The following is a 12,500-nucleotide window of genomic DNA, read 5'->3' as shown; positions in this document are numbered from 1 at the left end:
GGCTCCGACTTGGAGGGCGACGACAGTTTGGCGTAGCCCTGAGGACTGGCGAAGCGCTGCGTGATGGGGGGGTACTTCCTGCTGCCGAAGGGGGACTTCCTGGAGGGCGTGGCGGGGCTAGATCGGCTCTCCGCCAGCGTTCTGTGGGGCGTCGACAGCCTGGGGATCATGCTGGACTGGCGGGTCTCGGCCAGCGGGTCCTCAGGCTCCACGTGGATCAGTTTCGATTTGTAGATGTCAGCGTTGAAGGTCTTGTCGGCGCAGAGTCTGACGTCGCTGGCGGACGAGTAGCGCACGTCCACCGCGTCGCGGACGTCCTGCGAGGAGCAGTACCTCGCCTCGCCGTTCACGTAGCGCGGGAGGTTGCTCTTCCGGGACACGTGCACGTCGTAGTAGTCGTCGCGAGCGCCCATGCAGGAGGTGGCGAAGGTCATGGCGGACGACGACTTCTCCGAGGGGGCGGGGGGCAGCGTCGCAGGCAGTGAGGTCGGGCAGTCTGTCAGAGGCACCGTCACGGACACCGGGCCGGACACGGACACGGTGGCGCGAGAGGGGTCGTAGCCGGGGAGGTAGGCCTCGAGCGGCGCCAGGGTGCTGTAGTCGCCATAGTCGTCGTAGTCGGAGTACGACCCCCGGCGCCGTGGTAGGCTCCGGTCCGAGTAGGGGGCGAAGTGCTCCCGCCTCACGCCCAGGACGTCGTCGGAGTCGAGAAGCTCCTGGCGGAAGGCGCGGTCGGCCGTGTAGAGTTCGCCGCACGCCTCGCTCAGCCGCCGCGCCGCCTCGGCCTCCGAGGGCTTCTCGTCGTGGGCGTGGCACTGCCCGTTGTACTCGCGGTGCAGGTGCACGTCCACGTCGCGCGCGATCACGATGTCCACCTCCTTGGGCGTGCTGCGCAGGATGTGGCGCGCCTCGTCGAGCGTCACGCCGCGCAGCCGCCGCCCGTTGACGTTGATTATCTCATCGCCCACGCGGAAGCGGCCGTCTCTGCGGGGAGGGAGAGCGTTAATCTCAGGACAATTACTATTCTCCATCATACTGTCCGTCAGACAATGGAAGACTGTAGGAAAATTAGCATTCAAATACCTTTATAACCATTCGACTGTTTACTAGCAGGATGGACCATGCATTCCACCTTGTACTAAAATGTCCATGACTTAGTTGGAACAAATATAAAATATCGGAATATTCTATTATAATCTAAAACTTCTAGAATTACATACGAAACAAACAAACAAAACACACTGGCACTGACACTGACACTGACACATACACACACACACATATATATAAATGGCAAAGCATTCTACGGTGTTGATACTATGGTAGAAAAAGCAATGCATAAACTGAATTTATTGAAAATTAATTTAGTCTCATTTCCAATAAATCTAATTTGTGCATTGTGGGTTTTTCTACCATAAATTATATATATATCACTTCTAATCCTCCTGAAGGAAAAAACAAACGAATCGATCAAGCTAGCCGCGTGACTATCGCAGTAGTTACGCAACTATAACAGCCGACCGCATCGAGGCCTATATCCTCGGGCGCCGAAATCACCCCCAACACGATCATTAAAGAAATAACAAATGACATGCAGCGAGCGAACGGTCCACAGCCCCCTACAGACCCTTACAGTTCCCGTACAGACGCCTGCAACCACAACGGCCTCACCTAGATACCTACATTCGCCCTCAACACCCCAGCAGCTCCCCTTACAGGTGGATAAGTCCCTCTCCAGATGTCTACTGTTCCCCCTACACCCCCACAGCCCTAATGCAGATATCCACAGTCACCTACAGACCCCCACACACCCCAAAAGCTCCCAAACACCCTAACAGGCCCCTTCCAGTCCTGTACGGTTCCCTCCGTTTCCTTCAGTTCCTCCTACACTACCTAGGGTGATTAGCGCTCGCCTCGTCCGAATTCCGCGGTCATTAGTTACATAACGCGCGACGACCGTTATGCTGCTCGGGCCGGCTGGACAGGTCATCAGGGATTTAATGGGGCTGATAATTATATCAAGGATTAAGGGGGGGGGGGGGGAAAGGGATATGGTGGAGGTGAGGAGAAGGAGGAGAGGAGGAGAAGAGGAGGAGAAGAGGAGGAGAGGAGGAGGAGGAGGAGAGGAGGAGGAGAGGAGGAGGAGGAGGAGGAGGAGGAGAGGAGGAGGAGGAGGAGGAGAGGAGGAGGAGGAGAGGAGGAGGATGAGGAAGAGGATGAGGAGGAGGATGAGGATGAGGAGGAGGATGAGGATGAGGAGGAGGATGAGGATGAGGAGGAGGAGAGGAGGAGAGGAGAAGAGGAGGAGAGGAGGAGGAGGAGGAGGAGGAGGAGGAGGAGGAGGAGGAGGAGGAGGAGAGGAGAGGAGGGGGAGGGGGGGGGAGGAGGAGGAGGAGGAGGAGGAGGAGGAGGAGGAGGAGGAGGAGGAGGAGGAGGAGAGGAGGAGGAGGATGGAGATAATTGGGATTAGATCAAATGTAATTGGAGAAAAGAAAAGAGAAGTTACGAGAGGCGGGAAGAGAAAATGTTAAAGGGGGGAGGGGGGGGCAGACGGACTGAAGAAAGGGGAGAAGACAAGGAGAAAGGAGAAGCGGAAAAGATAAAAATGGGGAAGGAGCATTTCTATTTAGAGCCACGGAGGCAGGGAGAAGAGAGAGAGAGAGAGAGAGAGAGAGAGAGAGAACGAGAGAGCGAGAGAGAACGAGAGAGAGCGAGAGAGAACGAGAGAGAGCGAGAGAGAGCGAGAGAGCGAGAGAGAACGAGAGAGCGAGAGAGAACGAGAGAGCGAGAGAGAACGAGAGAGAGCGAGAGAGAGCGAGAGAGAGCGAGAGAGAACGAGAGAGAACGAGAGAGAGCGAGAGAGAACGAGAGAGAACGAGAGAGAGAGAGAGAACGAAAGAGATAGAGAGAACGAGAGAGAGAGAGAGAACGAAAGAGAGAGAGAGAACGAGAGAGAGAGAGAGAACGAAAGAGAGAGAGAGAACGAGAGAGAGAGCGAGAACGCCGATAGTGCCAACAAACACACGGTCAGCGATTCCCTCGGACACCAGCCAACGGGTCATTTCCCTCAAGCCAAAGTATTCCCTCAGAAACGGGGCGTGGAAACGGGGCGTGGAAACGGGGTCGTCGCCGAGTCGCATAAAGGGCTAAGAATAGACATCAAGCTCTTTCTTGATTATCGAAGCGCTTGTCCACCACTGAACGACCTTCGTCTGTTGTTTCGTAAGAAAAAACTCTCTCGCGCTATTAAAAAGTGAAGACTTTACCTCCGGGAAATGACCTTTTTTTTCTAAAAAAAAGAAAAAAAAAAAAACATCACCACAGAATAAAACTAAATGGGCAACTTCCTCGACGAAAACGATGAAAATATCTAATAAATAAACAAGTAAACGAATCAAAGTATACAAAGACATGCACTTTGAACCTCTGAGCCTTTGAACCTTTGAACCTTTCTCCCTCTCGCCCTTGGTGATGCGGGTGATGGAGGGGGGAGGGGGGAGGGGGAGGGGGAAGAGCATTCCGCATGAGCCCCTCTTACCCTCCCCCTACCCCACCCCATGCCCCCCCCCCCTTCGCCGTAATTACGTGTCAAGGGGCATCGCCACTCGCCCTCCACAGCAGCTAGTTATCTCATTTGCGAACCGTTTGCGGGCGTCCCTTCGGATCTCGTTTCATCTCCCCTCCCCCCCCTCCTCAACCCTCCCTGCCGCCCTGTCCCCCTAAACTGCGTGTCACAGCCTTTAAATCCTTCTTTACCATGTAATTTTTACCTTCCCGTTTCCCCAGTGCATTCAACATACGTTTAATATAAACTATAAAATATTGCCCACACAAAACACCTCTCCCTCTCCCTTCCTTCCATCACTCCCTCCGTATCCCCCGTTTTTCCTCTCCCCTCTTTCTCTCCCTTCCCCTCCACACCTTTAAGCATCAAGAGACCTGTCCACGTGATGCAAGGAGGCCGCTCCACCGCGATGGAAAAGCCAAAACAACACAAGAAAACAAACAGGAATCGAAAGGCAACATCAATACCAACTATTACAATAATAATAATAATAATAATAATAATAATAATAACAACAACAACACTACTATTACTACTACTACTACTACTACTACTACCATTCATAATAACGGCAATAACTATAACAGTAGCAACAAACACATCATCACAAACCACAAACACGAGGTAAAATATCAAATTACCCGGTCGCAGAAAGAGAAATTTCTGTAGAAAAAAAAAGAAAAAAGGAGGAGAGAGAGAGATTCCCTTCGAGGCACAAGTATCAGGGCTGAGCAGGTGTGGGTTAATGGGGAGGGGGGAGCGAGGGAGGGGGAGCGGGGAGGGGAAAGTGGGGGGGAGCGGGGAGGGGAAAGTAGGGGGGGAGGCGGAGTATATAGATTATAGTATAGGTGCATGGATGGGGAGGTGGATGAGAGTAGGGGGCAAGAGAAGGGGGTATGACAAGGAAGAGGGAAGAGAAGGGTGAATAGAGGAAAGACTGGGAGAAGGAGAGGTTAAAAGAAGGTGTGCGTGGGGAGGAGGGGGAGGGGGAGGGGAAGGGGGCAGGGGAGGAGGAGAGGGAGGAGGGGGGAGGGGAGGAGGAGAGGGAGGAGGGGGGAGGGGGAGGGAGGAGGAGGGGAGGGAGATATGCGTGTCAGGCAGGCAAGTAGCAACACTCAAGGACGACCTTCATCTAGAGCCAAGCACGACCTAACCTCAGGGTAGACTAGAGCGAGGGATGTGGAATGTGGCAGAAGGGCAGAGAAGGTGGAGAAGGTGGAGAAAGTGGAGAAGGGGAGAAGGGGAGGGAGGGAAGGAAGGAAGTTAGGAAGGAAGGAGGGGGAAGGGGAGGGAAGGGGAAGGAAGGAAGGAAGGAAGGAAGGAAGGAAGGAAGGGGAGGGAAGGAAGGAAGGAAGGAAGGTAGGGTGGAAAGGAGGAGATGGCAGGGGAGGAAAAGCGGGGGGGCGGGGGGTAGGTTATGGAAGAGGAGGAAAGAGGGAGGGACGGATGAGAGGATCGATGGATGGGGAGGGAGAAAAGAAAAGGATATAGGGGAGGGAGGGGGGAGGGGGGAAGGGAGGAAGGGAGGAAGGAAGGAAGAAAGGAGGGGATACGGAGAAGGAAAGAAGGAGGAGAAATTGAAAAAGAAAAAAAAAATCATGGATCAAGACAGCGAAGACATAAGAAGGGTGGGGGGAAACAGAGAAGAGAAAAGAGGGGAAAGCGTAAATGGCGTGCAAAAAAAAGAACGAAAACAGAGAAGAGATAACGAGCAAAACAGAAAAAAAAGACGAAAACTAATCACAGCGTGCTCGTGTGCGTGCGCGTGCGTAGGCCTTGAGTACTTCCCTTTCCTCCTCCCTCCCCCTCCCCCCTTGCCCTCCCCCACTCCTGTTGCGACGCCAATTGCCCGCGTCTCAAGGTCGCCTTCGGGGTCTCAGACGCCAAGCGCGGTCTCGCGGACGCGAAGAGGGGAGAAGAAAGAGGGGAGAGAGAGGGGAGAAGAGAGAGGGGAGAAGAGAGAGGGGAGAAGAGAGAGGGGAGAAGAGAGAGGGGAGAAGAGAGAGGGGAGAAGAGAGAGGGGAAAAGAGGGAGGGGAGAAGAGGAAGGGGAGAAGAGGAAGGGGAGAAGAGGAAGGGGAGAAGAGGAAGGGGAGAAGAGGAAGGGGAGAAGAGGAAGGGGAGAAGAGAGAGGGGAAAAGAGGGAGGGGAGAAGAGAGAGGGGAGAAGAGAGAGGGGGGAAGAGAGGGGAGAAGAGAGAGGGGAGAAGAGAGAGGGGAGAAGAGAGAGGGGAGAAGAGAGAGGGGAAAAGAGAGAGGGGAAAAGAGAGGGGAAAAGAGGGAGGGGAGAAGAGGAAGGGGAGAAGAGGAAGGGGAGAAGAGGAAGGGGAGAAGAGAGAGGGGAAAAGAGGGAGGGGAGAAGAGAGAGGGGAGAAGAGAGAGGGGAGAAGAGAGAGAGGGGAAGAGAGGGGAGAAGAGAGAGGGGAGAAGAGAGAGGGGAGAAAGGAAAAGGGCGAAGAGATGGGAAAAGAGAATGATAAGGAAAGCAGGAAAGAGGGAAGGAAAGAAAGAAGAAGGGTAAGGAAACGAGAGGAGGATTAAAGAAGAGAGAGTAGAAAGGGGGAATGGGCCGAGGGGAAGAGAATGTAAAACCTCCTCGAAACCAACTACTCGAACGACCTATTCGCGAGCGGAAACTGCCCTCAGGAAGGTCTGACGTCACGACCTCCTTCGCCCGGAGACAGAACTTTGCTGTGGGAGGCTGTCAGGGGCTTCAGGCTGTCTGGGGGGCTACCGGAGACTGCCAGGCCAGGACTACCGGAAACTATCAGGGGCTACCGGAGACTGTCGGAGGGCGGGGGGCTACCGGAGACTATTACAGACTATCGGAAGCTAGCGTCGATTGATGGAGATCATCGACCCCCACCCCCCTTCCATATCTTGCGCTCATATTCTAGTTATTGTAACAAGCTATCGCTCCGACTCTGAGTGGGAGGCTTCGCAGGAAAAAAATGCAAATATCTAAACAAAAGTTATAAGATATTCATCAGCACATGTGGACACAGAGATGAATGGGGAATAAGAATAAACGCTCGAGATTACCGATAATTTGATACTTTTTAAAGAAAAATAAAAAGCATATCAGAAGAGGCAAACCAACAACCTATACTGATAAAATGAATAACTATAATAAATATATAAGCAAAACAACATGTATAACAAAATGATAAATCAACGAAATATATATATACATATATATATATATATATATATATATATATATATATATAAATAACGAGAAAAACTAAATAATAAACAAAATACCCAAAACCTGTAATATAATAATATCACAAAAATAAACGATGCAATCATAGCAAATATTATAGCCACTTTGCAACACCTCACTAAGGCCTACACTTTCTCCGCACCCGAGACAGCCAGGGTCACGCGGCACTACCGCAGGCGGCCGCACGCGCTCACGCAAGGTTGCAATAATGCAATCGCGCTCAAATGGAATTAACTTTCTCTCTCGTTTGTAATAGAGATGAAGGGAGAAGGTGGAGGGGGAGAAGGGCGAGAAGGGGGAGAAGGAGAAGGGGGAAGAGGGATAGGGGGAGAGGGAGAAGGGGGAGAAGAGGAAAGAGGGATAGGGGGAGGGGTAGAAGAGGGATAGTGGGAGGGGGAGAAGGGGGAGAGGGGGAGAAGGGGGGAGAGGGGGAGAAGGGGGGAGAGGGGGAGAAGGGGGGAGAGGGGGAGAAGGGGGGAGAGGGGGAGAAGGGGAGAAGGGGGGAGAGGGGGAGAAGGGGGGAGAGGGGGAGAAGGGGGGAGAGGGGGAGAAGGAAGAAAGAGAGGAGAGGGTGGAAGGGAAGGCAGGGAGGATCAAGAGGATGGGGACAAGGAGGAGGTGGGAGAGGAGATAAGAAGTGAAGTGGATGTAGAAGGGGAGGAGATGGAACGGAAGGTGGAAGGGCGGAGGGAAAAGGAGAGAGGAAGAGGAAAGGTGGAGCAAAAGGGAGGAAGAGGAGAGAGGAGGAGGTTGAGGGAAAGTTAGAGAGAAAGGAGAGAAGGGGAGGAGGCGGAAAAGGCGGAGGAAAGAGAGGGTAAGTGGCGAGGTGTTCATTTCTAAGGCAAGCATTTGTCAACGAAAGAGGAGCAGCTGACAGACACACAAAGCTCTCTCTCTCTTTTCTCTTCCTCTCTTTCCTCTTCCCTCTTTCTCTCTTCTCTCTTTCTTCTTTCTCTCTCTCTCTCTTTATCAGCTGGTGAAAGGAAACGATTGCCGCTTATCGGAATGACGTTAAATTAGCTCGCTAAAAATATAATTGTGACAGGGAAGGAGGGAGAGGGAGAGAGAAAGAGAGGGAGAATGAATGAGAGAAAGAAAAGTGATGGAGGGAATGAAGGAAAATAAAAAATAAACAAAGAAAGAAAAGAAAAAATAACCAAGGAAAACATTGCCCACAGCCAGAGCGCCCACCGGCAGCGCCCGCGTGTTCCAGAGGGCGTGGGTGTCAAGGGCGAGGGGTGGGCGGGGGGTGGGCGGGGGACGCAGATTATCATCTCACGGTAGCATGGGCGGAGGCTGCAAGGGCGGGGCCACAAGACAACGCGGCCGTCAGTGATAAAAGGGGGAGGGGGGAGAGGAGGGTCACAGGGGAAAAGCGGTTGGAAGAACTTTAAAGAAGACGCGAAAGGAAAAGAAAACGGGAAATGAACGCTAATGAATGAAATAAGCAAGATAAACGAGAAAAGAAGAAAACAGGAAGAAAGCTTCTAAAGACATGGCCGTGATGAAAGCACGAGAAAAAGATTGATGACGATAATTACGGTGAAGAGGAGGAGGAGATAAGAGAGGGCGGGAGAGAGGAGAGTGGAAGAGGAAATGAGAGAAAATATGGGAGGAGGAGGAGACGAAGAAGAAGAAGAAGAAGAAGAAGAAGAAGAAGAAGACGAAGTGAAGACGAAGACGAAGACGAAGAAGAAGACGAAGAAGAAGACGAAGAAGAAGGCGAAGAAGAAGGCGAAGAAGAAGGCGAAGAAGAAGACGAAGAAGAAGACGAAGAAGAAGACGAAGAAGAAGAAGAAGAAGAAGACGAAGAAGAAGAAGAAGAAGAAGACGAAGAAGAAGAAGAAGAAGAAGAAGAAGAAGACGAAGAAGAAGACGAAGAAGAAGACGAAGAAGAAGAAGACGAAGACGAAGAAGGAGGAGAAGAAGGAGAAAAAGAAGAAGGAGGAGAAGAAGGAGAAAAGAAGAAGGAAGAGGAGGAGGAGAAAAAGAAGAAGGAAGAGGAGGAGGAGAAAAAGAAGAAGGAAGAGGAGGAGGAGAAAAAGAAGAAGGAAGAGGAGGAGGAGAAAAAGAAGAAGGAAGAGGAGGAGGAGAAAAAGAAGAAGGAAGAGGAGGAGGAGAAAAAGAAGAAGGAAGAGGAGGAGGAGAAAAAGAAGAAGGAAGAGGAGGAGGAGAAAAAGAAGAAGGAAGAGGAGGAGGAGAAAAAGAAGAAGGAAGAGGAGGAGGAGAAAAAGAAGAAGGAAGAGGAGGAGGAGAAAAAGAAGAAGGAAGAGGAGGAGGAGAAAAAGAAGAAGGAAGAGGAGGAGGAGAAAAAGAAGAAGGAAGAGGAGGAGGAGAAAAAGAAGAAGGAAGAGGAGGAGGAGAAAAAGAAGAAGGAAGAGGAGGAGGAGAAAAAGAAGAAGGAAGAGGAGGAGGAGAAAAAGAAGAAGGAAGAGGAGGAGAAAAAGAAGAAGGAAGAGGAGGAGGAGAAAAAGAAGAAGGAAGAGGAGGAGGAGAAAAAGAAGAAGGAAGAGGAGGAGGAGAAAAAGAAGAAGGAAGAGGAGGAGGAGAAAAAGAAGAAGGAAGAGGAGGAGGAGAAAAAGAAGAAGGAAGAGGAGGAGGAGAAAAAGAAGAAGGAAGAGGAGGAGGAGAAAAAGAAGAAGGAAGAGGAGGAGGAGAAAAAGAAGAAGGAAGAGGAGGAGGAGAAAAAGAAGAAGGAAGAGGAGGAGGAGAAAAGAAGAAGGAAGAGGAGGAGGAGAAAAAGAAGAAGGAAGAGGAGGAGGAGAAAAAGAAGAAGGAAGAGGAGGAGGAGAAAAAGAAGAAGGAAGAGGAGGAGGAGAAAAAGAAGAAGGAAGAGGAGGAGGAGAAAAAGAAGAAGGAAGAGGAGGAGGAGAAAAAGAAGAAGGAAGAGGAGGAGGAGAAAAAGAAGAAGGAAGAGGAGGAGGAGAAAAAGAAGAAGGAAGAGGAGGAGGAGAAAAAGAAGAAGGAAGAGGAGGAGGAGAAAAAGAAGAAGGAAGAGGAGGAGGAGAAAAAGAAGAAGGAAGAGGAGGAGAAAAAGAAGAAGGAAGAGGAGGAGGAGAAAAAGAAGAAGGAAGAGGAGGAGGAGAAAAGAAGAAGGAAGAGGAGGAGAAAAAGAAGAAGGAAGAGGAGGAGGAGAAAAAGAAGAAGGAAGAGGAGGAGAAAAAGAAGAAGGAAGAGGAGGAGGAGAAAAAGAAGAAGGAAGAGGAGGAGGAGAAAAAGAAGAAGGAAGAGGAGGAGGAGAAAAAGAAGAAGGAAGAGGAGGAGAAAAAGAAGAAGGAAGAGGAGGAGGAGAAAAAGAAGAAGGAAGAGGAGGAGGAGAAAAAGAAGAAGGAAGAGGAGGAGGAGAAAAAGAAGAAGGAAGAGGAGGAGAAAAAGAAGAAGGAAGAGGAGGAGGAGAAAAAGAAGAAGGAAGAGGAGGAGGAGAAAAAGAAGAAGGAAGAGGAGGAGGAGAAAAAGAAGAAGGAAGAGGAGGAGAAAAAGAAGAAGGAAGAGGAGGAGGAGAAAAAGAAGAAGGAAGAGGAGGAGAAAAAGAAGAAGGAAGAGGAGGAGGAGAAAAAGAAGAAGGAAGAGGAGGAGGAGAAAAAGAAGAAGGAAGAGGAGGAGGAGAAAAAGAAGAAGGAAGAGGAGGAGGAGAAAAAGAAGAAGGAAGAGGAGGAGGAGAAAAAGAAGAAGGAAGAGGAGGAGGAGTTGGGGAAGAGAAGGGAAGGGAGCGAGGGAGGGGGTGGGGGAGAAATGGGGGGAGAAAAGTAGGGAGGAAGGGGGGGAAGAACAGGAAGAGAGGCGAAGAGAGAGAGGGGAGAAGTGAGAATGAGATCCAAGTTTTGCGGCGACAGATGAGCCGCGCGGGCCTGGATGAAGCCATCAGACCAAGATCAAGGCCTGCGGAGCGCCATATACGGAAGCGACGGCCGCCCGGGCCATCTTTAAGCGATTCTCGGCTCTCAGGTCGTCCGGGAGGCCCTGCCGACGCTCCCTCTTCTCGCCATGTACGTCTCAGCGCCAAGGTCTCACGTACGTACACATAAACACGTATAAACAAACACACACACTATTACATGCATGCATAATACATACACATACGACATGAGCATGAATATAACTCACTCGCCTCTCGCGCCCACTCTCACTTGGATAAATTTCCTTAACGGCGACGTACCTGTCGGTGAGGCCGCCCTTCTCGATGTGCGCGATGACGTATCCGGTGGTGGCTCCGCGGGCGTTCCTGCGGGCGGTGATGTAGATGCCGAGCTCGCCCGTGTGGTCCTTGACGAGCCGCATGAGGCGGAAGGTGCGCGGCGTGGGGGAACGCGCCAGGGACACGGGCAGCGACAGGGGCAGCGACAGGGGCGCCGTAGAGTAGGACTCGGGCACGGGGTGTGCGAGCGCCGCCGCCCGCAGGTGCCCGCGGAGGGGCGTGCTCGACTCGTCCCACCACGCGCATCGCTCGCCGTCCTCGGAGGCCTCGCGGAACACGCTGAGAGCGCCTCGCAGGGGGCTCAGCGGCGACGTGCGGCGCTCCAGCTGCGACGCCAGGAACCTCTGGCGCCGACTCATCAGGTCGGGCGGGTCGGAGAGACGCCGCGAGCCGCGCGACCGCCCGGGCACGAGCTTCTCCTCGTCCGTCAGGTTGTACTTGGACGCGGACGACGGCGACGGCGACGGGCCGCTGCTCTGCCGCTCCAGCCTGCTGTGGCGCAGTACTCTACTGTAGTCGGTGTAGTCGTCGCTGTATTTGGGCGTGACGCTGCAGTCGGCGTAGTTGCTGCTCGCGTGCGAGAAGGGCTCGCGCGCGAGCTCCTCCAGCTTGGCGTAGTTCTCGGCTTTGGAGTAGCTGTCGGGCTTGGCGAAGTCGTCCAGCTTGGCGCAGGCGTCGAGCTTGGCGTAGTGGTCGAGGCCGGCGCTGTCGGCGCCCGTGAGGGAGCCCGAGTCGGAGTTGGTCTCCGAGTGGCTCTCCGTGCTCACGCCGGAGTCCGCGTCGCTCTCCGCCTTCTTCGCCCTCGCCTTCGGGGACTCCTGCCTCGCGCCGTCGGACTCGTAGCCGCTCTCGTTGCTGCTCAGGTACATCGCCGCCGACCGGCCCTCGCTGCGCGCGCGGAACCTGTCGGAGCGGTGGACGCGCGCGCCGTGGCGGGTCGGAGGGCGCTCGGCCACGTAGGCGGCGTCCGACTCGGAGATGGCCGTCGCCGAGAAGGAGCGCGAGCGGGGCTGGAGGGGCGCTGGGATGGGGTGCAGCCGCAGCTTGAGGCCGCTCAGGCTGCGGAGGGCGGGGCTGGCCGCGCAGTTCTCCTCCGACACGGCGCGCAGCTTCTGCCGAATCAGCTCCCTCGTGTCCTCGTCGCACACCGAGTCGCGCAAGGTCGTCACCCGCTTGTTGGGCGGCCGCGAGGGCGTCTCGGTGATGGGCGTGTGCTGCTCGTGGCCCTCCGCCTGCTGCGCACTGGCGGCCTGGGGGCGCGAGCGCAGGAAGGCGTGGGGGAAGGACGCCCTGGCGCCGCCCAAGGAGGCGATGTTTTCGCAGCTGACCGTCTTGGTCGGGATGTACGGGGTGGCGGTGGGCGGGGACGCGCTCAGGTCCAGGCCCGACGTCGGGTCGTCGGCCGCCAGGTACGTGCCCAGCTGCGACGCCGAGCACGAGCGGTACAGTTGCCGCGCCTCGCCGCTGCGGCTCTCCGGGGAGGGCGTCCCGGGCACGGAACTGCCGCCCCAAGACG

The 12,500-nt window shown here is 53.7% G+C and overlaps 1 protein-coding gene across 2 annotated transcripts in view; it reads right to left on the bottom strand.

The window, feature by feature from the left end:
- Window positions 1-12,500, bottom strand: part of LOC125046105 — a 77,160-nt gene that overhangs the window by 19,775 nt on the left and 44,885 nt on the right. For both annotated transcript variants that reach the window (XM_047643743.1, XM_047643742.1), the window contains 2 exons: window positions 10,946-12,500; window positions 1-984 (listed from right to left, as the gene is read on the bottom strand). The exon at window positions 1-984 is cut by the window's left edge and continues 206 nt beyond it; the exon at window positions 10,946-12,500 is cut by the window's right edge and continues 41 nt beyond it. In XM_047643743.1, the coding sequence (XP_047499699.1) occupies window positions 1-984; window positions 10,946-12,500 (2,539 nt within the window). The remainder of the gene's footprint in view (window positions 985-10,945) is intronic.

The sequence above is a fragment of the Penaeus chinensis genome, chromosome 38, assembly GCF_019202785.1.
Source record: "Penaeus chinensis breed Huanghai No. 1 chromosome 38, ASM1920278v2, whole genome shotgun sequence".
NCBI lineage: Eukaryota > Metazoa > Arthropoda > Malacostraca > Decapoda > Penaeidae > Penaeus > Penaeus chinensis.
This window is presented reverse-complemented; position numbering and strand designations above follow the sequence as displayed.